The 25,536-nt window shown below is 40.6% G+C and overlaps 6 protein-coding genes across 9 annotated transcripts; 4 read left to right on the forward strand and 2 right to left on the reverse strand.

Annotated features, from left to right (window-relative positions):
* The first annotated feature begins 105 nt into the window (after nucleotides 1-105).
* On the forward strand, nucleotides 106-2,571 carry LOC129586363 (uncharacterized). Its single transcript, XM_055479546.1, has 7 exons — nucleotides 106-327; nucleotides 408-482; nucleotides 574-621; nucleotides 855-909; nucleotides 1,016-1,105; nucleotides 1,209-1,272; nucleotides 2,253-2,571. Exons 1-7 carry the CDS (start codon nucleotides 240-242, stop codon nucleotides 2,340-2,342), a joined length of 510 nt encoding a protein of 169 aa, XP_055335521.1. The 5' UTR covers nucleotides 106-239; the 3' UTR covers nucleotides 2,343-2,571.
* A 2,030-nt stretch (nucleotides 2,572-4,601) lies between these two features.
* LOC129586361 (centrosomal protein of 290 kDa-like) lies at nucleotides 4,602-14,148 on the reverse strand. The gene is made up of 33 exons (XM_055479543.1): nucleotides 13,674-14,148; nucleotides 13,354-13,611; nucleotides 12,931-13,083; nucleotides 12,704-12,781; nucleotides 12,337-12,426; nucleotides 12,101-12,229; nucleotides 11,815-12,018; nucleotides 11,603-11,716; nucleotides 11,350-11,415; nucleotides 11,042-11,158; nucleotides 10,789-10,982; nucleotides 10,559-10,733; nucleotides 10,320-10,390; nucleotides 10,086-10,257; nucleotides 9,906-9,976; nucleotides 9,764-9,830; nucleotides 9,487-9,687; nucleotides 9,314-9,406; nucleotides 9,019-9,159; nucleotides 8,172-8,783; nucleotides 7,954-8,099; nucleotides 7,683-7,887; nucleotides 7,514-7,618; nucleotides 7,336-7,450; nucleotides 7,029-7,240; nucleotides 6,709-6,963; nucleotides 6,574-6,651; nucleotides 6,117-6,317; nucleotides 5,890-6,042; nucleotides 5,488-5,688; nucleotides 5,249-5,362; nucleotides 5,041-5,169; nucleotides 4,602-4,950 (listed from the first exon to the last, which is right to left on the reverse strand). Exons 3-33 carry the CDS (start codon nucleotides 13,033-13,035, stop codon nucleotides 4,798-4,800), a joined length of 4,767 nt encoding a protein of 1,588 aa, XP_055335518.1. The 5' UTR covers nucleotides 13,036-13,083; nucleotides 13,354-13,611; nucleotides 13,674-14,148; the 3' UTR covers nucleotides 4,602-4,797.
* LOC129586434 (Parkinson disease protein 7 homolog) lies at nucleotides 13,938-16,397 on the forward strand. 2 transcript variants are annotated; one of them, XM_055479694.1, is made up of 7 exons: nucleotides 13,938-14,199; nucleotides 14,275-14,304; nucleotides 14,372-14,510; nucleotides 14,582-14,613; nucleotides 14,929-15,082; nucleotides 15,144-15,333; nucleotides 16,264-16,397. In XM_055479694.1, exons 1-6 carry the CDS (start codon nucleotides 14,059-14,061, stop codon nucleotides 15,296-15,298), a joined length of 651 nt encoding a protein of 216 aa, XP_055335669.1. In that variant the 5' UTR covers nucleotides 13,938-14,058; the 3' UTR covers nucleotides 15,299-15,333; nucleotides 16,264-16,397. The 2 variants fall into 2 exon arrangements, with proteins under 2 accessions (XP_055335669.1, XP_055335668.1); XM_055479693.1 differs by lacking the exon at nucleotides 16,264-16,397 and having other exon boundaries at nucleotides 15,144-16,230.
* LOC129586433 (endonuclease V-like) lies at nucleotides 16,267-19,122 on the forward strand. Of its 3 annotated transcripts, none has more exons than XM_055479691.1 (9): nucleotides 16,267-16,398; nucleotides 16,716-16,811; nucleotides 17,169-17,370; nucleotides 17,436-17,570; nucleotides 17,754-17,793; nucleotides 17,889-18,001; nucleotides 18,313-18,375; nucleotides 18,478-18,606; nucleotides 18,736-19,121. In XM_055479691.1, the coding sequence occupies exons 2-9, from the start codon at nucleotides 16,762-16,764 to the stop codon at nucleotides 18,781-18,783; spliced, it is 780 nt and encodes a 259-aa protein (XP_055335666.1). In that variant the 5' UTR covers nucleotides 16,267-16,398; nucleotides 16,716-16,761; the 3' UTR covers nucleotides 18,784-19,121. The 3 variants fall into 3 exon arrangements, with proteins under 3 accessions (XP_055335666.1, XP_055335667.1, XP_055335664.1); XM_055479692.1 differs by having other exon boundaries at nucleotides 16,389-16,524; nucleotides 18,736-19,122; XM_055479689.1 differs by lacking the exon at nucleotides 16,267-16,398 and having other exon boundaries at nucleotides 16,407-16,811.
* Nucleotides 19,123-19,849: 727 nt separating this feature from the next.
* Nucleotides 19,850-22,826, forward strand: LOC129586197 (EF-hand domain-containing protein D2-like). The gene is made up of 4 exons (XM_055479262.1): nucleotides 19,850-20,679; nucleotides 21,580-21,727; nucleotides 22,142-22,276; nucleotides 22,380-22,826. Exons 1-4 carry the CDS (start codon nucleotides 20,351-20,353, stop codon nucleotides 22,521-22,523), a joined length of 756 nt encoding a protein of 251 aa, XP_055335237.1. The 5' UTR covers nucleotides 19,850-20,350; the 3' UTR covers nucleotides 22,524-22,826.
* A 545-nt stretch (nucleotides 22,827-23,371) lies between these two features.
* LOC129586247 (ORM1-like protein 2) lies at nucleotides 23,372-25,508 on the reverse strand. Its single transcript, XM_055479352.1, has 5 exons — nucleotides 25,166-25,508; nucleotides 24,903-25,003; nucleotides 24,381-24,476; nucleotides 23,917-24,068; nucleotides 23,372-23,795 (listed from the first exon to the last, which is right to left on the reverse strand). Exons 2-5 carry the CDS (start codon nucleotides 24,981-24,983, stop codon nucleotides 23,660-23,662), a joined length of 465 nt encoding a protein of 154 aa, XP_055335327.1. The 5' UTR covers nucleotides 24,984-25,003; nucleotides 25,166-25,508; the 3' UTR covers nucleotides 23,372-23,659.
* Nucleotides 25,509-25,536: the final 28 nt, after the last annotated feature.

The raw sequence follows: 25,536 nt of genomic DNA on the forward strand, positions 1-25,536 counted from the left end.
CTTTTCCCTGTAAGGGTCACCGGCTGTCCGTGGTCCATCGTTGCACTATGGACTGCAATATGTACGCAGATCGCGCCATACCATTTTGAATTTACACACAGAATTCAGAACCCGGAAAGTTCTGAAAATTCCGCTCTTCCCACATTCATAGCAACATACCTGCGTTACTGTTTAGCAGCTTCATCAGCTGTGCAATTTTTTCAGTTAGCTCCTCCATATAACGCTGCTTGCGCTTTGAAATGGATGCAGAGAATCATTTCGGTCTGTCCGCGGAGCAAGGTGCTCCACGTGACAGTTTCCTGGAAGTGGCGCGCAACATGACCGCCGGTACAGCGTCCAGCATGCCTGGTCTCGCCAGTTCGTAATGGTTTTGTCTTTTGAATGACTTGATTTGGATTTTTTATCAGAGATTGAAGGTCTATCGATGAAAATTTCGGAATGGCGAAAAGAAATCGTTCAGCATGATGCAGAAATGGCTGCGTGTAAGTGTCAGCGGTTATCGTTGACTCTGTTTTGAAATTGCCGTTTTAAGCTAGTTTGGCTCCGTTGACATTAATATTGTGCGGTATATAGTGGCCGAGACAACTGGGGAAAAGCGGAAGGAAAAGGAATTCGCTGTCGGTAAGTGATTCCAGAATTCCGAAAGTCGATTCAGATGAAGTAAACGGAAAGCTTTCTCCATTGATCACGCTGAAGTGCATTTCCGAAAAGAGTGTCGTGTGTGCGATCACTAATTGCTCCTTTTGCAGCTTCCAGCAATTGGTAGAAAGATTTCTGAGTTAAAATTTGTTACTAATTAGTGACCGTATCAGTGCATCAGTGATCTTGTGTATCCGAAAATGTTTTGTCTGCAGTGACCTTGGAGGCGAAGAAAGCGCGAACGGTTGTGCAGCAAAGAGAGCGCGAAAAGTCAGTGACTACTGCGACTCTGCGAGTGAAGTGCAGCTTGCAGATATGCCACCCTTCTTTTTACCATTCTACGTGAAAATTACTGCTTGTATTTTGTGCGCCATAGAACTGTCCAGAAGAAACAGAATACCGTGGAGGCACTGGAAAAGCTGGAGAATTCGTATCTGGAGACGCAGAACATGCTAAAAAGTCGCAGGTATGTGGTCACTGCAGCTTCGTGGTGGCAGACTGTTCGCCAAAAGCGACGGACGTATGAGCCGATGAGATTATGAGAATGATGTGGTTTTTTGCATTTGTAGTCGGGATGGCAAGAAGGAGTTGATTCGGTTGCAGCAGTGCTTTCAGGACATCTCTCGCCATTTTGTAAGTAACGGAAATACATCAGAGCACGTTTTTAATTTTTCTGTCGGTTTTACTGATGGGTTAACCGGTGGACCGGGGTGGTCGAGCGAGGGGACAATATTCAGACGGCATCCTATTATTTTGTCCACCATTCATTTTGTCCACCGTTCATTTTGTCCACCGTTCATTTTGTCCACCATTCATCTAGTATACGCTTTTTATATTTAATAATAAATAAATATATATAGTTTTACACTTACCAAAATTGATTTAATATTAGTTACAATAAAACACACAATAGAAACAGTCTGGGCGTAAGATGTAAGCAGCTAGATGTGCATATGTACTGTAAATCGAACTCATCCGTGTCGTTGACTCGCTTGCTTACCGTTTGCTTATTAACCCGCTGAATTTCGAATATACAGCTGCGCAGAACTTGACATAGCAGCAGTATTACGTACAAATTACCGCATTCGATATTGTTGCAGCAACGGCGCAGAATTTTGCAATAAAAGATTGTAATATCTGCCATATAAACTGAGATCATATTAATAGATATGAATGTGTGTACACGTTCTCATAGTACGTGACACTTATCGGTTTACTATGCGAGGTTATTAAATTCATACATCGTAGCTTTGTCTTATAAAAACCAAAAACACCGTACTTTTCGAATTGTATCGTGAACAAAGTGTACGGTGGACAGAATGATGGTGGACAAAATGATTGGTGGACAAAATGAACGGTGGACAAAATGATTGGTGGACAAAATGAATAGACACGATTCAGGCATTTCAGACAGCAATTACGTAATAACTCCACTCATTTCCGTCGTTTCGTTTGAATTATCGACAAGTGTGTAACGTCAGTTAAATGGTTGGTACAAGTCAGTCGCGTGGTGAAATTATGGCGTTGCATACAACGATCGAAACTTTTTTTCGATTGAGGAACTGCCTTCGCAGTGAGTGAGTTCGCTGATTCTAACATCAAGTTTTGTGTAGGTTCAAGAGCTCGATGAACGATTTCAAAAAATGAAGGCGGATATTGCCGAACAGGCTGTGCCGGCAAACGCTGGACCTCCAGGAAATTAACTGCAAATATGTAGTTGGCGATTTTCCCTCGTGTTTTGTTTGCGAAGCCCTTTTGCCCCGATTACGATAAATTTCATATTCGCCACAGGGACATTATAAGTGTTTTGTTTCTGGATTTCTTGTTCGACCGATAGTGTTTGTGACGTTCTTTAGTCTGTTTTGTCTTATGATCATGTGTAAAGTAAACCAGGTAACAACTTTCCATGTGCTTTCTCGGTGGAGAAGAAGAAATGGACTACTTTCTCTGTTCTCCACATAGGAGGAGAAACTGCGCAAAACAAACAGATTCATGTTGCAAAGCTTGAAAAAAGGCCAGTAGACAATTTAGGAAAGTCTCTGATAACAGTCTAGACTGATCGATAAGCAACACGAATTGTGACAGCTTTGCTGACTGTACGTTTACTGCGTGTAGAATTGCAGATCATAGTAATTATTGGGCCAGGTCAATTGCTCTGTGTAAGAATTACGCGACGCGCAAGCGGCAGTCGGGTAAAAAATCATGACGTCAAGGCGCGTAAGCAGGTAAACGATTTGATTGGTAAACCAGAATTCTGGGATGGGTTTTCAGCTTACCCGTGCGTGTAACCGTTGCGCTTCGAAATCGAAGCGCAACCGTTACCCAAACTACGAGTAACTCGTAACTCTCCTGCACAGATCAACAAAATTTTCGTTTGTTTGAACCAAAAGTGCATCCAGCTACCCAGATTGTCACTCCTAAACTTAGAATTAACTTTTTTGATGTAGTACCACATTAAAGCATCAAAAATAAAATTTTCGGTTCCACTTCAGTTATTCAGTTGTTCAATTTCTTTCTTGTCACGGAAGCGTACTCGACCTACGATTGGACGATAAATTTTTCGCTGAGTCATGGACAGATTTTTACGCGTTTCTCCGTTACCCGACGCGCAATGGTTACCCAGATGCAATTGACCTGGCCCATTAGTTTTAAGGGTACCCTAAGTACCCTTATAGCCAACCCCTAAAACCCCCGTATATTATGGGCACCCCTTTTCGCACCCAGTTTATTATAGGCACCCTTTTTTGCTTAATATGATATGTAATAGTTTCAGTGTTCTTAGGTAATAATGCAGCTTTATTCAGAGCATAATTTAATTTTTCAGTAATTTTTTACAATGATTTTTCTCTAGCGTCGAGTTACCTAAGTACAGCAGGCTTTCCAGCCGACAACAGGACGATTCGGCAAATCAGGCAGCTTAGAGCGAGTTAGTATCGCCCCTTCTACTGTGACCAGAAGGTCATCTTTCGCGTTGGTCAGCTCATTCATTGGATTCCTTCCAACTTCCAAGCCGTTATCACCTTGTGATTTTCTCAGCTTGTAAGATTTTTGAGCCGCGGTTTTTGTGAATACGATGTTCGCGGGCGATACTACACAGATCATTTCAGCAATGTAGGAAAAAACCATCGGGGCGCACTGATTTGGACCCCGGCCGGCAACAGACGACAACTGGAATGCTAGTGACCGGCTTCTGTTGGCCACCTTACAGCAAGGAGAGCTGCAGTTAGACATGCGGCGACACCGGAGCACGTCAGTGTTCCGGTGTTAGACAGCACCACATTCGCGAAAGCATTCGGATCTTTAACATGTAAATTCGTTTAAAAGGCGATTATACGATTCCCTCTTCCGTACGTTCACCACGATCCACTTTGTCCGCCTTATTGCGGGATTTGTATACCTTGGGCTGTGACACTCCTGCCCAAGGCAATAGCAATCTGTCGCTGAATTGCACTGGCAGGAAGGATTTCTGCATTTACGCTAGAGTACCTTCTGTGTCTCAACATGGCTAGGGCGGCGATTTCCCGGTAACGTTTTCCACCTTCTGTCAGGTTATGGTCCATTTCTTGTTCTACCTAATATTCGTAGGAGGTGGCAGCGAATGCTGGCTGCAAGCCTGATGCGAGCTGGGCATTGGTTTGTCGGCTGTTAGTGAACGCACGAGCTCCGAGCCGTTCTTATCGGTTTCTCTATCGTGCACGCATTCGTAAAAACTTTTTTTGCACTTAAGGGAAGGCTCCAGGGCTTGAACATCTAGGGTCGTGTAGTACTATGTACGATATTAATCAAAAATGGGTGCCTGTAAAAAACGGGGTGCGAAAAGGGGTGCCTACAATAAACGGGGGTTTTAGGGGGTGTCTATACCGGTTTCCTACATTTAAACCACATTTAAAACGAAGCAAACAGTGGTTTCTGTTTGTCAGGCTAACAATGGCACTTACTATTAGCACGGCATAATTTCAATGAAAAGTTTAACAGTTTTATTAAAAAAAACAGATTCCAACACAATTTTAAAGTGCAACAAAGCTTGACATAAATAAAATGCGAAATGAACTGCAAACATCACAAACTGCAGCGAGATCAAACGAAATTAACAGAAACACAGGTTTTCATATTACACAATTTTTCTAACCTAGAAATAGTTTAAAGTAAGTTTAATTCTTAATTGCATCTCCCTCTTGGAGAACTATCGATGATGTTGGACAGCTGTATTTCCAATTCAGCAATCCGTTTCTCTGCATCACCGTATACTTTTCGGAGACCTTGCAGCTCAACATAGTTTGATGGAGTTACTTCTTCCACTCGCTTCCGCATCTAAAAATATTAAATCAATGCGTAATAACAATAATATTTACGTGGATACCCAAAAAACAAAAATGAATTATAGTACCGAAGCAGCCCCACCTTGACGATTTCCTGCTCTTTTAAGGCCATTGCCGTCTTCAGCCGTTTCGTCTCCGCTTTCAGAACGATGTTGTCCTTAATTATATTTTCATAGTTTTGGACTTGGTACTCTCCAGAAATTTTTCCACCCTACAAGGTAGGTCACTGTAAATTTTTTGACAACATATACCTTACTTTACAGACACCCGATATTTGTATATACGGTTACGTTTGCTTTTAAAGCTACAAACTTCCACTTTTCAGCTTCAGCTGATAAATCCCACATTTTATTTTCTAATAATCTTTCAATTGCTTTCACTTCGGGGTGTCTTCTATTTAACATCTGAAACGCAGTGAAGAGAGCAAATTTTCAAGTTTCAAGGATCTTTTCCTGCACTTCCTTACAGGTCTTGCTCTCACGTGCTTTTGTGCATAAATTAAAAATAAACTCAGTGGTTGCCGCCATACCTCGTCTTTTTCTTCCATTAATTCCAAAACGCGCCGTTCCAAAATATTTTTGACCACACCCGCTTGATTCATTTTTCCTCGAATAACGTCTTTATCATCCCTGAATTTCTTAATGTCATGCTGCAGTTTGTTGTTTTCAGACACCAAAGAATTTAATGTGCGTTTGGTGTCTTCAGCGGCATCAACCGGTGCAATATTCATCTGCAAAAACTGAATCATTTTATTAATGTCTACCAGAGCAAGCTTGTGTCATATAGGTGGGATATGGTCAGAGGCAGATAGACCGTTTCATATAAAATTACCCAGCTTAAATAATAATCCACTCTACTCAGCATTTTTAATCTAAGCACTTAGCCAAAATAAATCAGTAGCCAATTTCGAAGACAATGAGGTCATGCTTACCTGATAGGTAAATTTCTCCTCCTCGAGTCTTTTTATTTTGTTCTTCATAGTGGAATTGTGCGATTTCAACCGTTTCAATTCCACCTGCTGCTCGTTAATGACCGATTTCATAGCTTCCACAGCTTTTAAGATTTCACCAGGATTCTTCGTAATCTGAAAATTCACAAATAATGTAAAAACGGAAAAAGCTATATAAACCGGGACACTACTCTAATGTTTATTTTCACCTCAGCCAAAGGAGGTTCGGGAACTGTACTATTCTCCTTATCCGCGAGATACTGCAGTCTTTGTTCCTCCTTCTCTTGAGCTTCTTTCAACTGATTCGTAGTATTAGCATTTTCTGCCTTCAACTTTTCATTAACTAACACAAGTTTTTGATGTCTGACGTTTAGGTCCTCAAGGGAAGTCAGATGCACAGTTTCCCGCTTCTGAAAAAACCTATGCTAATTAAACAATAACATGATAATACTATTGAGCCTTTGGAACACAAAGAACTTTTCCCTTATAGCAAACGGCAGTGTTGTTTGCTATAAGGAATGCGTATTGAAGTATACCGACACGCGCCAAATTTCTGTTCTCCTATATAATATTAGATTTACAAATTTACTAAAAGTAAATAATTTAAGTTACAAGTGAAGTTAAAAAGTTGGTAAGCGGAAGCAAAAAAATCACTGATGCGGACACCTGCAGTTTCGAAACTTGATCTGCCATTCTTTTGTTCTCCTTTTCCAACTTGTCAATTGCAGACTTTAATCGCTCCGTCTGAAAATTTCATACTTCATTGGTCAGTAGGGCAAAGTTTCATTAACATGCACCAACCTCTTTATGCGATTCCTCAAGTGCTCGTTGAAAAAATGCAGGTTGCTGTGTGAGATCAGCCACCTTTTTGGTAAGAGTCACCATTTTCTTTTCCATGGCAGCACGTTCTCTTTCCGACCGGGATAATGCATCGTGCGTCATGCTAAGGTTTCGCTCAACGGATATTAGGACATCTTCCGTCTCCTTCACTTTATCTTTCAATTTATCCACGGTTTTCTCCCATTTTTTCTTCTCCTGCCAGCGCAACACTTCCGGCTAATTAAAACGAAATCCGATATTTATAATCTGTTGCCAGGTAAACAGATGCTGCAAGAATTTGCCTTCATAGTATTGGCCTGTTCGTTCACTGAAGCTCGAGCAAGAGCGTTTTCTAGCTGCGCAATTTTCTCTTCCAGCAGCGGCACTGATTCCACCGCAGAGGACAAATCATCGGGTTTTTGGAAGGCTTCCAGTGCGGTTTCCAAATCATCAATACGAACATTTAGCTGGTCATTCAATTCTTCGTATCGTCGTAGCTGACCGTCACGACGACCTTTTAATCCATCAGAAAAAAACAATCAGAAAATCATTTGGATTTGGCTCGGATTTTTTCGAAGTATTGTAAGCTATTAAAGCAATTGCTCTTACGGATTTCACTGCGCAATCCTTCTTGTTCAATTACTAAACGTTCTTCTTCCAGTTTCGTTTTCCTGACTTGGGCAGCCAAGCGTGCATTGGATTCTCTTGATTCGTTCAACATCCCCTGTACGATGCCGATACCAGCATAAAAAAGCCCTGTTTCAGTAAAAGACGAACAACAGCGAACCTGGATTTCTTTCTTTTGTGTGGTAAGGTTATCAACCAAATCCTTGTCTGGCGGAGGGAAATTCAACATTTCATCCTTAAATTTCTGGAATGCCGCAGCCAAGGTCTAAAAAGTTTATAAAACATTACAAACTGCAGTTTAACAATTGCAAAACATCAAGTGTTATTACCTTAAGCTCCCGGTCTTTTTCATGAACTTGAACTCTGAGCTTATCCGTCAAACTGATATCGTCGGACACTAAAAGTGGTCTAGTCGGTGGTAACGGTCCCGTTTGCACGAAAGTTCTGCTTGAATCAGAGGGCACAGGTTCTTTTGCCATCTGCCGGTTGTCCTGTTCTGATCTGGCCAAAAGACCGTTATAGCGAGATTCAACTCTGAAATGCGAAGATGGTTCAAGATAACAACAAAAAACCGGCGCGTAAGCCGTATTCGTGACATACTGCTCGATTTCATGTCGCAAACTGTTTTCGCTGACGATCTTGGACTCCTTAATTTCTCGCATTTCGCTGTCGGAATTTGCTAGTTGCGCGGTAAGCAGCTCAATTCGCTTCTCTCGATAATCTACATCGCTGCTAAGTCGAGCAATCTGCACGAAAAATAAACAACAAAGATCTGAAGTATTCGAAGATAAAGCGCGGTGCAAACGTTACTCTCTTACTTGGTCTCGCAAATTCATTTCCAACTGCACCTGTCGTCCGTTTTTCTCTAAAACAGAGACCAATTCATCCCGGTCTTTCTGCCGTTCTTCATCATATATCTTTAGTTCATTCTCTAGCCGCAAAATCTTGGCTTCCAGTGTTGCAACCACCCGCAGGTGACCTTGCTCCAGTTGTTGCTCCTTTTCCGCAGCGGACTGTGCTATTTCCAGTTTGTCTGCATCGGATACAGGATAAACCGAACGATTTGTATTGTCCGTAGAAAGTCTCCGCAACAAAGAAAGCTCTTCCATTTTTTGCGCAAGCCGTTCGTTTGCAGCCTGCAAAGCGCCACGGAGATCTGACAGATTGGCGTCTTTACGCAGAATGTCGTTGCGCAAATCCGCATTGATGCGCACTAGAAAATCCACTTCTTGTCGATGACTACTACCAAGGGAAACCAGCTCTTCCTGGAGTTGTGATTCCGGATCAGTACGCGGTCCTGTATCTTCCAAACGCTTTCGCAATCCTGTGTTTTCATGATTCAGAATATTGATTTGACCTTCCAAGTTTTTCAATCGGCCTAAAATTTCTTCGGCATGTAAAGCATCCACTTTTGCGGACTCCTGAGATTCCTGGAACGTCGTTAAATAAGTCAAAGCCGTACTTCGGCCAATTTCCTTACAAAAGCAGTCCACAATGCCGTAACACAAAAGGTTAGAACGGTTTGCGGGATGAAAAACTACACTTACTGCGCATTAAAAATTTTATTGTCAGGGCTACTGATCTACTGTTATGATGATAGCACAGGACAGAGAAACACGCGGTTTACCGTTATTTGCAGTTTTGTTACCGGTAATTCATAATTACCTTAGAAGACTTTAATCTTTGTTCAAGCTCGCCGGCATAATCAGTTATCAATCGCCAAACTTCTCGGACAATGGACGAAGCACCTCGATCGTAAATCTTCCCGCTTTCTGTGCCATCATCCCCACTTTCTTCGATCACGCCCTTAAACAATGAGAAATTATATTCTGTATAACTTCCCCATTCAGAAATCTCAAGTATATTACTTCCAATATTGTACGAAAGCAGAATTTACTCTGCTGTTCATATTTCCGGTTATGTCTGCATTCAGCTCAATATTAGCTGTACCTAGTTCTTAGTCGTCAGCTTCTGAATAGACTGCGCTATCCAATCCGGCCCTCGTTCGCTCGCTCCTACGAACCGAAGTAGCACGAGAACGTACTTCCATGACCTGAAAAACACCGACTCTTTCGGCCTTTCCTTCTTGTTCTGTTTGGGTTGCGCACGAGAACTCACGAAATCTACACATACAATCAGCAACTTTTCCAGAGAAGGAATGTACAATTCAATTTTTTCTCCGGCACTGCCACGAATTCGTGCATCGCGCACAGCGTTAAGGATTTCCCGCATACAGTTTTCCAGTTGCTGATTTTCTTCTCGTGCACTTCGAAGTTCATCACTAATGCCAGACATTTTGTGGACCATGTTGTTGGATGCAGAATTATCCAAATCCTACAATAGATGACCAAACCGGTCGCATTAATAAGTGCCGCCACATCACAATGCACGTCAGATTCGCATTGCTTACATTATAATCTTCTGGATTCCCCTTCTGATGACTGCTGATGTTAACATGCCTATCACCATCATTACCACTAGAAAGCCGCAAACAAAATGTGGTAATAAGATGGTACGAAAACAAACGGGGTACTTCACAAACAGATGCCCACCGGGAATATTGCTGCTTTAAATTCGCGATTGTCTGTCGCAAGTACATCCGTTCTTCTTCTAACTGTTCAATCTGAAATCACAAATAAGGTGCACTTTAGTTTCCATTACTCTAAGCCCGTAGTAGTGACTGCAAAAACACGTTAACGAAATTACGATACCAATCCATACTTAAAACATACTTGTTTCAAGAAGGCTTCGACAGTCAAGCGATCGTGACCAGCACCAGATAAGCCATTTTTCTCCATGTCATCCGGAGCTCGGTGGGCAGGAGAAATTAGCCGCTTGTCCGAGCGTAATACATCATTTTCGGCTGTAAGACTATTGAGTCGAATAACCAAGTCCTTGATGTACCTCCAGAACAATAACGTGTCAGTATTTAAGAAGACTGAAGGTGCCAAAACAAAACAACAGACTTTTCGCGAGCGGCAAGTTGCTTTTTGGTTTCATTAATTTCCGAAATCGCTTCCGGAAGCCCGTACGTGCCCTGTAATTATAACAATGCGAACAGCCGGTACAGAATTATAGGATACAGATGCAAATTGAATGAAAGCGACGAAATCGCACTTCACAATGAAAAACCAAGTACCTCAAAGAAATTGTCTCCATAGATTACGAGTTCAATGAAAAAAGTATACCGCATACATAGTATTACCTTTTCGTATCGTTTTAACTGCAAAGTTAATTCTCGGTTCTCTCGATTATATTTTTCAAGCTCGTTTTCCAAATTATCCACATGTCGGTGCATATTGGCAATATCACGGTAATCCTTTTCATATTCGGCTTGCAACAATCGTTGACGATTTTCTTCCAGCTGACCTTCACGCAACCTACATTTCTCAGACCTTTTTGCATCGAAATCAAAACTCCGCCTCTTAAATGCACCTCATTTCGGCAATAATCTTAGCGGCATCATCAATTTCCTCCACAGCAACGGCGAGGCTGTTGCGAAGATCATCCACTTCCTGATTCCGCCGCTGGATAAGATTCTGAAGTTTGGTGATGGCATCTTTTTCCACGCTCATTAGCCTGCGCTCGTCAGCTGCGCTCGCTGCATTGGTGCGCTTTTGTAGTAAAACCTGCTCAACCTTAATGTTCCGATAAAATGCACCACTACGCTGTACTGAATTTTTCTTACTTTCCATTCCTCAACACGATCATTAACCACGGAAATAAGGGCGTCCAGTTGCTCTTGAGCTTCCACGTCTGCGACTGGATCGGTTTGAATGGCAACAGAATTAGTACTCACAGGAATCTAGGAATCACACATCCCTTAATTGTGGCTACAAGCCAACTTGGACCACATAACCGGGAAAATTAAAGGTGAGGTAGCCCGCGAATTGATGAATACATCTTCGTTTCAAAGATGAATGATAATAATTCAATCTTTACATTAGAAAGCTAGATAAAAATAACTAAAACCACTATAGGAAATTAATTTTATACCGTTTGTAACTGCGATGAGTTTCGGCGATAATCAGCAACGATCTTTTCGTATCCGCCAATTTGTTTCTACAAAGAATCATAATGAATTTTGCTCATTGTCAGATTTTATGGACTTGAAATTAATCGCCCTCGAAAGAATTAGAAAAAAGATGAAATATCAACCACTATTCATTTATTTATTCAATCACGTATGTCTACTGCTTGGAATGGAACGAAATTCAAACTCCATACATATAGTATACCAATCATTCACCTTTAATCGAAGATGTTCTGTCGCAGCATCATTAATCGAATCTGTTGCCTCCTGAAGGCGAATTTGTAACTCTTTTGACACGGATTTAAAATGTTCCTTTTCTTTGGTCAAACTCTGAAAGATTGAAAATATGTAAATACACGAATGTCAAAAACAAATACCACATAATTATCATATTATCGGATGTACAATACAATCGCAAGGTAAAAAACCTCAATCATATCCAGGTTTTTCGATATCTCGTCATCTTTTGATAGCGTTTTTAACCGGTTCTCCGCATCTTTCCTTTGGCTGTCTATAGACTCCCGCAAAGAGTCATTCTCTGCGTTCGCTTTCAATAACTGATCTTTTATGAGCTGCAGCTCATCCAGAACAGATGTTCGTTGAGCTCGGACAGTCTCAATTTCCGCCCGACACTAAATACCAGCACGTAACAGCTTACACTCGTAGAAAAGAATTCTAAATCACATCAGTATTGATATTGTTCCCGGTTCAGACCTGTTGGACTTCTTCCGCTCGTTGTTGAATTTGCAAATCCCGCTGACCTATTTCGTACTGCAGATACAAAATGTGCTGATCCCGAGCGCGGAGAGCGTCCACTTGCATCGGTTGAGCTGGAGAAGCTGCCTACAAATTTAGAAATCTAACATTAATTCTAGGAAATTAAAAGGTTGTCGCCTTCCTTGCCTTCGTTTTAGCGCATTTTTAACTACCGAAAGGCTGACCGTACTTACCCTGCGAAACGGAGATGCGTTTGCTTCGGCCAGTAAATGCTCAGCTTGGTTTTGAGCATTTCGAGCGACATTCCTCTCACCCAACACGCGCTATAAATGACAAAACATAACGTACAATTTGTTTGTGCAGAAAATCAAGAACAAGGAGCAGCAGCATAGATTCTACACGAAAACGTAACCCAACATGCAGCATGTAAGTTAAACCACATCCCTCAGCAAACCGCAAACCTCAATAAATTAGAACTCATAAACGCACTGAAAAACTAATTCATTTGATTCACATTTAATTACGCCGAATCTTTACAAATTTTCAGAACTAAAAAACAATCAAAGTACGCAAGCAGAACAGTAAAGTTCGATTACTGACCCGGAGTCCACTCTGGAGTAGGCGTGCTGTATGAGCAAGGGCTCCGACATCATCCGACCGAAATGTACTCAAGTCAAACTAAAAAAATACACTGTACCGGATCCGATTACCTTGCACCAGCCACATAATTAAGCACGATACAATCAACACAAACATAATCATATCAATCATTCTGCCTATAAACAGTGTAACAAACAATACTACAGTGTAACAAACAACGCTTTTACCTTTTCTAAAAACTCAACATCATTCTCTTGCAGAAGCGCTGGGCTTAATTGCAGCAGCCTTTCTGGCAGACTGGTGGTCACCGTTGCAGCTTCAGCCTCCGCCATACCAAAAACTTAGCTTGAAAACAGCAGCGATGCTGGATGGCCTGCAAGCTTGTTTTAAAACATCACCATAGGTAACACCATCGTTGCCTTGCTATGCAAACTGAAGAAAGCTGAGAAAACTACGGCGCTCATTTCGTAACCAGCAATCATCACAAAAAGAACAACGGCAGAAAACATGCACAGCCTCCAGATAAGGATCACAGTTTTACAGTCAATAGCGAAATATGTTCGAGGTCTAAAAAGTATAGCTAAGAACGGACAATCGTGTGTGGCTGGCTGTGAACGAGGAGCTTGTGCGCATCATCGTGGAGGGCTTACCATAATGAAAATGGGCCTGCCTTTCATTGCAAAGTAAGCGTAAAGTAGCTTCCCTTTCCTTTTACAGAAGCCCACCGGTTAATGGTTTATCATTGATTTGCGAGGTATCGATCTGTGCCGTACACCTGAAATAACGATAACCCGCATTGACACACTCCATTGCAGGCTGCATGTCTGGAAAAATGCCGCAAAAGTCGTGGCGCTTCCATTCGGTCGTGTGAGAAAGCTCGAAATGATCTTTGGCCGTTACAGCATCACCTAAACGTTAACATACCAAAACGTAAATAACTACAGCGGCACGAACAATATTATCCACTCACAGTCAGACCACAATCCAGACCAAACCTTTTTAGTGTGCAGCTAAAAAGCCCTTGAATTAGGAATCAACAACGGACGTGGTAAATTTGACAGATAACAATAACTTCATAAGCGCTAACGCGTACTAGTACTTAATTCAGCAGGAACAACGGAGCCAACTACGACACAAATAGTGCGCCTTTTACATGACGTTATGCGCCGCGTGCGGGAAAAAAGACAAATTAAATAGCGTACCGCGTACGTGTTTACGTTTGCAATCAAAATCACAGAGGCCCTAGAGCCTACCCTAGACTTGTCTAGAGTGTAGACAGCTGATCGCTGCAAAAGCGTGCACATTAGTCTACAATTTTGCCAGAATTCGAAAACAGGCACAGTTACTTTCGCTTCATGTTATCTCGCTCTGGCAGGAGTTTTAACAAAATTTTCGTGTTCCAAGCAAGCTCAGGATACTATCAGGCATTGAGAAAAATGGGCGATAAAAAGGCGCTGCTTATTCTTGCTGAAGGAGCTGAAGAAATGGAAACGGTGGTAAGGGATTTCCCCTTTTTGGTTTTCTTTGTGGAACTTTGTTGACGGTCTAGAATTGTAGTCGGAATTTTGTAGATTACTGCGGATGTTTTACGACGTGCTGGGGTAAGAATACTTTGGAGCATTCTTCATTTAAAAGCGCATCAAAAGGTAATGCGCTTCTTACTTTTAGATTAAAGTAACGGTAGGAGGACTGCATGGTGAAGATGTCGTCAAATGTAGCCGTGATGTTATGATCAAGCCCGATGTCAGCGTGGAAAAGGCCTGGGGCGCTGAGGATTCTTCAAATTTTGACGTTGTTATTTTGCCAGGTTTGTCAGAAGGGTTTTAATTTTTTATGTATTTTTGACATTCTGGTTCCGGAAAAACTTTCGTGTTACAGGAGGGAACACAGGGGCAGAAAATCTTAGGAAGGTGAGAAGTTGTACAAAGTTCCACTATGTACAGTATACTGGGTTAGCGGTGTTAATTTTACGAACATTTTTTGAATACTTTAACATGTATGTTTAGAACAAATCATGCTTTTTACGCAGCTGTGTCCACCGCAAATTTCTTGTCCTGATTTCCAGTTTAGATGAACTCACGCTAACTTCTATAATTCGGTAATCGGTAGTATGCATTTGCTGAACGGAACTTCAGTGTCGTTCTGGATAGCCTGACCGGAAGTGGTCTCACTGCCAGCCGAATTCTTATATACGGCGAAGTATTTAATTGCATTTGGTTTTGTAGAGCCCTCTGGTAAAAAAGATTCTGCAAGAGCAGGAAAAGCGAAATGGTTTAATTGCGGCCATTTGTGCTGGGCCAACGGCACTGAAAGAACACGGAATCGCCAAAGGAATCTCGGTTACTTCTCATCCTTCCGTTAAAGAGCAAATGGTGACCGGTGAGTTGGTGTTCGTTCGTGTGGCCGTTCGGTGTCGAAGTATTCTCCTCTATCCTTTCAGATTACAAATACTCGGAACAAAGTGTCCAAAAAGATAGGAACGTGATCACTAGCCGAGGACCGGGGACGACCTTTGATTTCGCGCTTGCCATTGTTGAGTCTTTGTTGGGCCAGGATAAAGTTAACGAAATAAAAAAGCCGATGCTTTTGCCGTGATACCTACGTAATATAACACGGTAGTTCTACTAACAGTAAGTAAGCTCTGTAGAAGAAAAATACATTGCTGCCGCGCTGTTGGATCGTTGGTTGCTCTTCGCGATTTTACACCTTAGCCGGCTTAGCGTATACAGGGAGAAACAAGAGCTTTCTGCCTCACACCAGAAACTTGTGCCTATACGTATTAATGGTATTATTGATAATAAAGTTTTACGTTATTAAAGACTGCGTGATGACATTAAGTACTTATTGTTCGAGTCAGTTCGACTACTTCGAACTTCGAGGTATACTTACTTCGCAGTATCGTTGTTCCACTTCAAGTTTTCAACCATAACGCTCATGTAAACGTTTCTGATTTTGCACTCATGGTCAGGTAAACTACCTGTTGAGTCAAAGTTGCATTCTTTATGCTTTGTAATCCGTAAATGCAATGAAATTTCGCATCAGCAGATTATTGCACAACTTTGAGTAATTATTACAATTGCTCAAAATCTTTCCCAACCTTTTACTTAGTACACTAACTTTCATTCCGAGCACTACCTCTGCGGCAGAGATTGCCCTTTATGGAAAGACCAGCGGCAACTTCTTACACAGATAGAGAGACCTGCGAAACAGTCGAAAATTTCTTCAAAACGGCAGCGTCCAAATCTGCGAAGAAAAACCGGCACAACATCGCCAAAAATTCTTCGGAAATTCGATTTTATAACAGCTGGTTCTGCTTGAAATGAAGCAGCAATGACAGCTGTTAACGAAAAAACGGCAGTTCCGGAAATAATTTTGATGTGGAAAAAGTTGAGAAATAGAATTTACAAGTGCAGGCAGATAAAGGTAGTTTCCGAAAAGATAGTGTAACGAATGAAATGTAGTGCACAGAGTAAAAGGTAGTAGTGAAAGGTAGCGTACAGAGTGATCACCTAACAATTTTAAAGTTTAGCGCCATATGGGTAATGCTATCGACGTTACAGGAGACTATGAACTCTGACTTCGAGCGACATGCCACATGGTGGGATACAACCGTGCAATAATCTTTCTGGACTTTTCGAAAGTTTCCTGTTGATTTCATGGAGCTGACGAAATCGACGTGCTACGTATCGCGCACCGTACGTGTTGTTACTCCATTTGCTACTTCTACAGATTTTGGATAATGCACCGCTCGATTTTTGATACAGGACCGTAAAGAATGGCTACTTCAGTACTCGTATTAAAATAGCGATTCAGTACTGACTGTACGAACGAAACACTCTGTTAAACGAACGCTCTTATCATAATTTAATCATTAATGTAACGCTTAAAACTGTTCAGAAATCATACCGTTAGGACATCAGCAATAAGTTCCTTTCCCATCAAATCTAAAAAGCACTCTTACAGTTACATTTCCTAATTTTCCTATCGCTTTTTTTTCATTGCAATCGACAAGAGCGACGGCGGAAGCCCGGCTGATATAAGAGTAAATACCTTGGAAGATGGAGGCGCTGGAATCCGACTTACAGTACCGGCTACGGTGCATAAAACGGTATGATAAAATCATAAATACTACGATAAATACATACCTAGTACAAATTACAATTTTTTCTATTTATATATATAACTGTCTGTTAATATTGTACATTCTTATGTGCATACGCGTACACTAGTTCAAACTTTTTCCGCCTGCTGGGGTCTCCTGGCTTATTGGTGGTTTAGAAAGATTTTACGTTAATTGCTCGATTGTTTACAGAATAATTTGACAATTGTATGTGACCGACCAGTCAGTGAGCTGATGTAACATAAACCTAAAGCTGAAAGTAAACCGCTTTCAGTTCACCATCGTCCTCTTATTTTCAATACAGAATTTTAAAATGGTGTACTGACTGTACTCTATCTGATGCAGAGAGCAGAAGCTTCTTCAGGAATTAGTTCGAACTACAAATGCACATTTCTGGCAACGAACTCGAACAATTGGCCCTGTTAAGAGCGGAAATGATAGGGATACTTCGCTGCAGTACATTGGTGGATTGGATCTGGCATGTGCGAAGGACAATCAGAACCGAGCCTGCGGTGCATTGGTGGTTCTGTCTGTTCCCGATCTTAAAGTGAGACTTGTGTTTTTGCATTTGGAATGGTGCATATGTGAGAAAAAGGTGGATGTTGCTACTAGGTTGTGTATACCGATACGCTAATCGAGGATTTGAACACTCCGTACATTCCTGGTTTTCTTGGCGCGCGAGAGTATCCGCTTATGGGAAAACTCTTGGATCGCTTGAGAGAAAATGCTCCGGAGTACCTTCCTCAGGTCAGCGTTACAATTATTTTCAACCGATATAAGTATCATTTAGTTACCAGCAATCCAACATCTCCGAATCTGTCGTAGTTTTTTTACTATGTATGGCACTAATTATGCTCCCGCAGTATACATACGTGTGTCGTTCCGTCATCTCCGTATTTCATCGCATCTTTATGAAATACTGTATTGTAGGTTTTACTTATTGATGGAAATGGAGTGTTGCATACACGCCGTGAGTGAATACGTACCGTAGCTTACTATAAGATTTTCGGCTTGTCTTTAAAATAATGTTTTATTGGCGTAGCCATAAGGGATAATCAATTCTAGGGTGTGGATCAGCGTGCTACGTCGGTGTTAACCAACGAATTCCCACCATAGGAGTGGGCAAGACACTTTTTCACATGCCGTCGTGGGATCAGTCGTTCGAGCGAGAGATAAACGTACGTTTTTCTTATGTGACCGGTTGTATATCGAGCTGTATTTACTGTTTAGTACTGTTTGCTCAACGACATCTTTTTACTTTTACAACATAATTACAGGAGAACAATAATTACTGTACTTACTATGTAAAAGTTTTACCTGGAAAAAAAGTTTAAATAAAAATAAAAACTTAGTAAAGCTTACTGTGTAAAAGTTTGGCTGACGTATATGCTTCTCATAATTATTTGTTCGACATAGATTTCAAAAGATGCTTGCAATTACTGTACTTTTAAATGCAACTGCATTCTACATCTACATTTTACATTTGCAGAACACCGTGCGGAAATACGGGGATGAGATGGATTTGATTGACCAGAACGAAACCGTAGGAAAGGTACAGTATTTGCTTTTTTAGCAGATGTATTATTGCAGCAGTCTCATTACGGAGATGACCACGGAAGCTGGAAGCTGACCGCATGTTTTCCCGATTTCGTAGGCTGTCATTGCCTCGCGCACAAGTACAAAGCCGATCTTTGTTTCTGTTGGGCATGATATTGATTTGGAAACGGCCGTTTGGGTCGTACAGTTATGTACGAAGTTCCGAATTCCGGAGCCGATAAGAAAGGTAATTTGAGATAGTTTTGAAGATGAGGTGATTCTGTACGATCTTTGACGAACAATAATTATAAAGACCTGGAAATGTTTGGGACTTTTGAGTTGTAACTGGATTCATGGATCGTTCTTTTCTCCTCAGGCAGACTTCCTTTCACGAAGGACAATCGAGGCTTCCAGAGTGATCTAAATAAAACCAATATCCGGAGTAGGTTTTAGCGCACAACGTTTTCGGTAAATCCTGTTGTTATAGAACTTTGCTTTTTGACTCAATGATTAGTGACCGATTGTGAATATTTGTTGTCCTGATTTCCTTGGAAAGTGATAATTTGTAACATTACTCATGTGAAAGTATAGGAAATGAGATGTATTCTTTTTGGAATAATTTTTTGCTGGATAATAAAGGAAATCTTTTTAGTATTCTAGTGTGAATAATTGTGATTTGCAGTTTGATAAGTGCACCAAACTTCGAAGTTCGAACCTTTGAAACTGTTCGCAGATCTATAATGGCAGTATAATCTGTTAAGAATATGCAAGTATCTACACGAAATATGCATTCGTAATGATTATTACATGATCGAATATAATATGAATAAATCGCATGTCACTTGAGAGCCCAGTTTTACTTGTGCGGCTTTGCCCGACTGCTATTACAATAAAAAAAGCGAAAGTGAATATTTTACAAAATTTCACATAGTAAATGGGAACTAAAATAGCTTTTCCCATAATAAAACTGGTATAGAAGTAGCCATTTAAAAGACATCTATCAGCGTTGAAGTTTGTAAACAATGATGTACTGCAATGGTGTTTTGGATCTGAATCCGGTTACTTTTCAGCGATGCTTGTCTGTTGAAGTGTAAATACTGATGAGCAAATAGCGGTCAACAAAACAAAAGTTTTACTCTTTTAAGTTTTGGTATTTATTTATAAGTTTAATGAAAAAATTAACGAAATTTATTAAAATTTTCTGTTTCGGTCCTGTCGTGCAGCAAATAGCTGTGACGATGTTTATACGCAATAGAAGTTTGTCGTTTGTCGTCCTAAAGACCACCGACTTCCAAAAATCATTGAAGCATAATTATGAAGTATAATTTTTTACGTAAAGATTTAAATACAAATGTTTCGCCGCTATGTTCCACTTCTACAAAATATCTACTGGGGGTGTGAAGAGCGCTCTGCTTCGAAGGGTGGGCCGCTGGTAGCCGCTTCTCCATTGGGTAACTTGCAGAGTATAAAAGGCATGGCATATACGACTCATTCAGTGCCGCCGTTCAAGTGCGAATGAGTGAAATCTTGGAACGCTTCATCGTAAAGATTTCATAGTGCACATTCACACCTTACACTTCTACAGTAGGACAGCACGCTCGAAATTTTGGAAAAGAATTTTTTTGAAAGTTTTTAAGTTTTGCCACTTCTATGTTTTGTCAAAACGAATGAACTTCGTGAATTACCAACTGTTTGGAATTAACGTCAGTGCTTACTGCGTACATTCGTTCATTATTTGCAGATGTACAGCTAACTGAGCTAAGTGATTGATCATTGATGTAAAGATTGTAACTGACTGATGTTTATTTCTTGTTGTTTTGCTGTTGTCCATCTGGCGAACACTTTGAAAAACAGCGATTAACATTTCATTTCCTTGGAAATAATCCACCTGCATAAATACATTGGGTTTAATAATCAGTAACCTGTAAGTGACTGTAACCTTTGCTGTGTTACTGATTCTTTGGAAGCTGTCGGCGTGCCGAATTTATGGAATGGCTGATGATGAATTGACTAAAAAGTTGAGCCGTCGCCTGCACCTCAGCGAAACTGCTCCCGACGACGCCGAAACAGAGAATTCCCATCCAGCGTTGCTGCGAGAACCAAACCTGTCGAGAAAATTGTCATCCGGTTCGTCGGAATCAGAAAAAGCCATTTCTGGCAGTGCTTCCGATGAATTATCGAAGAAATTGTCCCGTCGCCAAGACATCAACGAAGGCGTAGCATCAGGCGACAAGCCCTCGCTGAAAGTCTTTAATCCCTACACGGAATTCAAGGAGTTCTCTCGCAAACAGATAAAGGAATACGAAAACATCTTCAAATCGTAAGTAAGAAGGAAAATATACGAAAAAAATATTTCCCATTTACGACTTTCTACTGTCTTTATGCTGTATAGTTAGAATTATTGCCTTTTATGGTGATATACTCCGCTGCGCCATCTTTATTACTGTGGACTACTACAGTAGTATATAAAAGGCTAAATTTAGAATGTTACTCTATACACTACGCGGGTACTGCAGCTACCGAACGTTATAAGAAACGTCCAGTTTGTGATGAAGCCATGCTTCGCCAATGTAGATTTCATGTTTAAATTGGTCCCTTCAGTACTCGTTTTTCAACAAATGTTAATGTTGTGTATCATTCTTCTTGTTCTTCAGCATTATTGCTCAGTACTAGTAGTATCCTTCTAATAAGTTATCGTTTCCCTGTCATTTTCGGTTTTTTAGGCATTTTATGTCCATTACGAAGGGGTAAAAGTAAGCGTAAAACCGTTCATTTTTAACGGATTGGGTGTATAACTGTATTGTTCAAACACGTTTCAAACTTTTTAGTCGCATTCGTGCATGCTCTAAAAGTCCTGTAGCTGAAAACGTTTGCTTATGTTATTCAGATTTTGGGGATGCATACGTATTTTATTTCGCGCTTTGTCGGTGTAGTGGGGCGACATAATTCACCATGGGTGCGAACACACATAATAAGATAATTCGTTTTCAAACGATGGTTGCACAGTTGTACAAACATGTTCTTTTGTTAGCACGGCTTATGATTGGTATTAATGTGTTATTACAACTCTTTGTATTTATTTATTTATTTGTAACATAAAGCGACAGGTACAACGCGCTGCTTTGTTTCCGGTGCTGCTGTACTATCTTGTATTTGCAGATTATAATTACAGTCACTTTTTGATGTCTACTGGGTAGTTATTTTTCAACTTTTTATTTAGGCATGACATCAACAAAGATCATTTCATCGATATGGAGGAACTAAAGCGAATGATGGAGAAATTGGGAGCTCCACAGACTCATTTAGCCTTAAAACACATGATCAGCGAAGTGGATGAGGATAAGGACGGAAAACTGAACTTCCGTGAAGTAGGTTTTGTTTACATATTTGAGTGATTAAAAACATCGTGAGGCACGACATGTCAGAGTGTGTTTCAAGTCATGAGTTTATTTCATGCATTTTTGGTACGTTTATATTTGCAATCTGCATGTTAAAAATTGCGATATCGTTGGTGTGAGTATCGATGCCTCAAAAATTTGCAGTTTGGATATTTGGGGGTGTGCACTGCGTTTTTCATTCCGGTGAACACGTGAGAAAGTACAGAACTGACTAATATCCGTTTTGATAATTGGGCTTGGCATCTGATTCAGTGTTACTGGAACTGTATCTGTGGTAGAATGAGTTCATATGAACAGGTAGTTGAGAAGCAGCATATAATGCGATGCGGTTTGTTTAGATAGTTCTTGTAATGCTTATGTCTAACTGCAATTTGTGGTTTACAGTTCCTATTGATATTCCGCAAAGCTGCTGCCGGCGAGCTGCAGGATCAGAGCGGTTTGTTCGTCTTGGCTAGCTTAACGGAGATTGACGTAGACAAGGAAGGTGTTGGTGGAGCGAAAAATTTCTTTGAAGCTAAGGTATGCTTAAGAGTTTTGTTAGTTCCTGGGTTGATTTTTTTAGATGGCAAATAAAACGCGATGATTGCTGCAGGACAATAATGTAGTCTCTTTTGTACTTTAGATCGAAAGTATATCCCGTGGGTCCAAATTTGAAGAGGAAATTCGAGCGGAACAGGAACAGCACCGCAAGGAAGCGGAAGAAAAACGCTCTCGACGGCAACAGTTTAAGGAAAAGGCAGCTATTTTCACCGGTGACCGTCATTAACGGACTGGAATCTGGATTATGTACTGCGGTATACTACTCCATTATCATCTCCTTGAAGTCGAATGTGCTTCCATGTTTTTAGCTAGTAATATTGAAGCTTTAAAACTTGTGATTTTGTTTTGATTGTTTTTATTACTTTTATACCGTTTCGGTTTTGCTACGGTGCTGATTTTTTATCATTTTAGCCGATTTGGTGCCAAATTTTCCTTTTCTTATTCCATTTTTTAGGTGTCTTTTTGATCCATTGTTTTATGAAGAAGTGCTAATTTAAATCCAGCTTGTAATAAAATATTATGGTGTGAACCGTGAGTGTGAAGTAGAGAGTGGCTAGAAGTTACAACCACAGACTGCATCGCACGCGATAAGGAAGTAGAAACTGGAAGTGTCAATGCTGGTGCAATATATTTGCAAGAAGCATCGTTGATTTATCTCGTTCAGTACCAGCAAACGACCGAGAAGCATGAGCAAAAGAGTCGCAACCTAAAAACTGGTAACAAAGGCTTGGACTGTGGGATGATTGCAGTACGTACTTCAGTATCGTGACACCAAAGCGATAAACAACCACATCTAATGCAATTTTCGAAGTTTTTCGTTAGACTACTAAATCGTCCACAGGCAGGATGATAAGCTCTAGCGTGGTCAGCAGGTGCTTCCAACGCTAATCCTTTGCTGCAGCGCAACATAAAAATGACTAAAAGCCTTCAGCATTCTCAGATAATTTAGAATTTGGGTAGTAATGAGACATGATACCTTTACCAGCTTGTCATACAAAGGATTTCTCTTAAGGCATAATTTCTTCAGGTAAGTAACTAATAACTAATAAGTATAGTCTTGCATCTGGAACTGGAACACTACTCTAGTACTTTATGCAGTTTTATAGCGTTGCCCAGTCTAAGGAATCTAAAATTTTACACTGCAGTTAAAACGATCAGCGAGAAAGACTTCTAAACACCCGAATCAAAAAAAGGAAATACCGCAGCATATGGAAGTAAGTGAAAAGCAAGCTATAGAACCGCGAATTACTGAACCAGTACGATACCATTCGGTTAATTAAATACCAGTGAGCACCAGTATCTCTAGGAAACTCCAGACTTGAAAATTTTAAGCGTTAAATATGTGCACAAAGGTAGCTGATATCAGTATCGATTTATTCCAAAAAGACGCAAGCGATGGAAATAAGGGAGCTTTGGTATGAGCACCGACAGCAGAGAAATTGTGTTGATGATGAAGTGGGTCTGATCGTAGTTGGTGTAGAATCCCGTCATTAAGTACCTGACAACAAGCGAAAATTAGTGACGTTGTGAAAGCCCCTCAAAGACAGTAATTTGGGAGATGATGATAATACTGAAATACACATGTAGAGTACGTCAACATCACTGTATCGCATCCTTACAAAACAATTGGGAGGATGGTGAAGAATTTCTTCGTCGTTGTGTACTGAATTCCATCATCGATCTGCTCCCAAAATGTCAGCGCACGCGAACGTCCTTGGTCACTATCCAGCCAAGGAGTTCCTTTCGTGAAGTGGAACAACACAAGGCTAAACTGCAAAAAACCCATGCAAGCTTATTAAAAATCAAACGGTCCATGAACAGTTAGCTACCTTATCGAACCATCTTCTAACGTTACTGCAAAAATAGCCAGTTTTTATACAGATCTAATTTTTAAATAATCCTTAATCCCATTGTCAGCAATCTGAAAAATATTGCTTGACTGAATGACTGAGTACAACACCGGTACGACAGAAATGACAGCCGACCACAAATTTCAATAACGCAAGCTATCTTTGCAATTTTTTTGCAGTAAAGAGATCCCGAACGATAGCCAGAAACAAAGGACATAGTCCTGCAAACTTACTAAATTGTGAAGAACATTGGTAAGAGTCCACACGACCGGAACCGACAAGGCATCAATGGGAATGGATAGAAGAAACAGGTGAAACATCAGCAAAATCTGCAATTAGGCATACATAAGCCACACGTTCTTTATCTTTCAGGAGAATTTAATTTCATAGCTATTCATAAATGCGACCGCACAAATTACATCGTAAAATCAAAATTAATATATCCAATCTCCCGAAACAAAGTTGCAAAAGTATATATATTCTAAATTAAAATGATATCACGCAACTCGTCACCAGTTTTTAACATGTGAGAGTTGCCGAAAGATGAGAAAAATTAATTGAACTTAAAAAGATCCAATAATGCACCGCTAACAATTTCTCCGTTGCGGCACAAACATTTACTCATAAAACGAACACTCACGATTGGATTTGTATATAAGACTACATACTCCGCGCCTACACCTTGCGCTTCGACGGCAAAGAGCAGCGGCACAAAAAAGTGAAAGAGAACCTGGCTGTTGAATGTTGAAACTTACCAAGCAATAAATCGTCCACATTCCTCTCGTATTCAACCAGTCGACATTCGGATTATGTGAAGGCGCTCCTTCGGCGAACATTGTGGCAATATTAGAGCAATCTGCAATGGAAACTCACATCCATCGAAAACTGTGTCGAACCGAGCGTTTCTAGCGTGGAAACAGTCTTTACACAGCACTCAGCTGAAGCTCACAGAATGAAATATAAACATTTAAAACACCTTTCAACCGTATGGTCATTTAACGCACGAACGATAACTTACCACTTAATCAGCAAGAAGTTCGGTGATATCTGACTTATGAGAACCTTAGAATGCCCCGATTCCGAAAAACAGAAAATACTCCTTGAGAAAGTAGTTCACGGTTCCAGGGCGAAAGCCCGAAACTGCACTAACGATAAGTGTTTGATCCGCCGATCACGGCTTAAAGGATACGAGAATTCTGAATGCAATTCAGGAGAAATGGAGTAAAGTTTGCTTATTGATCAACGACAACACTTAACAGCTGGTAAGAAATCAACAAAATACAATATTTCGACTCGTTGTCCGTTGAGACCAATTAAATTTTGATAGTAAAAAATAACATAAATCATGGATGAGACCTGTGTTTTCCATTCACAACAAGTGACGTAGAC

Source organism: Paramacrobiotus metropolitanus, unplaced genomic scaffold (assembly GCF_019649055.1).
Source record: "Paramacrobiotus metropolitanus isolate TYO unplaced genomic scaffold, Prichtersi_v1.0 Parri_scaffold0000020, whole genome shotgun sequence".
Taxonomy (NCBI): domain Eukaryota; kingdom Metazoa; phylum Tardigrada; class Eutardigrada; order Parachela; family Macrobiotidae; genus Paramacrobiotus; species Paramacrobiotus metropolitanus.

Coding starts and splice junctions, on each gene's coding strand:
- LOC129586361 (XM_055479543.1), bottom strand. CDS start 13,035: ATGGCGGAGGCTGAAGCTGCAACGGTGACCACCAGTCTGCCAGAAAGG. Junction 12,427..12,703: donor TACTCCAGAGTGGACTCCGG/GTCAGTAATCGA, acceptor TGTCATTTATAG/CGCGTGTTGGGTGAGAGGAA. Junction 7,619..7,682: donor AAAAAGACCGGGAGCTTAAG/GTAATAACACTT, acceptor TAAACTTTTTAG/ACCTTGGCTGCGGCATTCCA.
- LOC129586433 (XM_055479691.1), top strand. CDS start 16,762: ATGGAGGCGCTGGAATCCGACTTACAGTACCGGCTACGGTGCATAAAA. Junction 16,812..17,168: donor CGGCTACGGTGCATAAAACG/GTATGATAAAAT, acceptor TATCTGATGCAG/AGAGCAGAAGCTTCTTCAGG. Junction 18,002..18,312: donor CGTTCGAGCGAGAGATAAAC/GTACGTTTTTCT, acceptor TTACATTTGCAG/AACACCGTGCGGAAATACGG.
- LOC129586434 (XM_055479694.1), top strand. CDS start 14,059: ATGTTATCTCGCTCTGGCAGGAGTTTTAACAAAATTTTCGTGTTCCAA. Junction 14,200..14,274: donor CTGAAGAAATGGAAACGGTG/GTAAGGGATTTC, acceptor GGAATTTTGTAG/ATTACTGCGGATGTTTTACG. Junction 14,305..14,371: donor ATGTTTTACGACGTGCTGGG/GTAAGAATACTT, acceptor TCTTACTTTTAG/ATTAAAGTAACGGTAGGAGG.
- LOC129586247 (XM_055479352.1), bottom strand. CDS start 24,983: ATGTTCGCCGAAGGAGCGCCTTCACATAATCCGAATGTCGACTGGTTG. Junction 24,069..24,380: donor CCAATGTTCTTCACAATTTA/GTAAGTTTGCAG, acceptor GGTTTTTTGCAG/TTTAGCCTTGTGTTGTTCCA. Junction 23,796..23,916: donor ACCATCCTCCCAATTGTTTT/GTAAGGATGCGA, acceptor GCTTGTTGTCAG/GTACTTAATGACGGGATTCT.
- LOC129586197 (XM_055479262.1), top strand. CDS start 20,351: ATGGCTGATGATGAATTGACTAAAAAGTTGAGCCGTCGCCTGCACCTC. Junction 21,728..22,141: donor GAAAACTGAACTTCCGTGAA/GTAGGTTTTGTT, acceptor TGTGGTTTACAG/TTCCTATTGATATTCCGCAA. Junction 22,277..22,379: donor AAAATTTCTTTGAAGCTAAG/GTATGCTTAAGA, acceptor TTTGTACTTTAG/ATCGAAAGTATATCCCGTGG.
- LOC129586363 (XM_055479546.1), top strand. CDS start 240: ATGGATGCAGAGAATCATTTCGGTCTGTCCGCGGAGCAAGGTGCTCCA. Junction 483..573: donor TGATGCAGAAATGGCTGCGT/GTAAGTGTCAGC, acceptor TGCGGTATATAG/TGGCCGAGACAACTGGGGAA. Junction 910..1,015: donor CAGCAAAGAGAGCGCGAAAA/GTCAGTGACTAC, acceptor TGTGCGCCATAG/AACTGTCCAGAAGAAACAGA.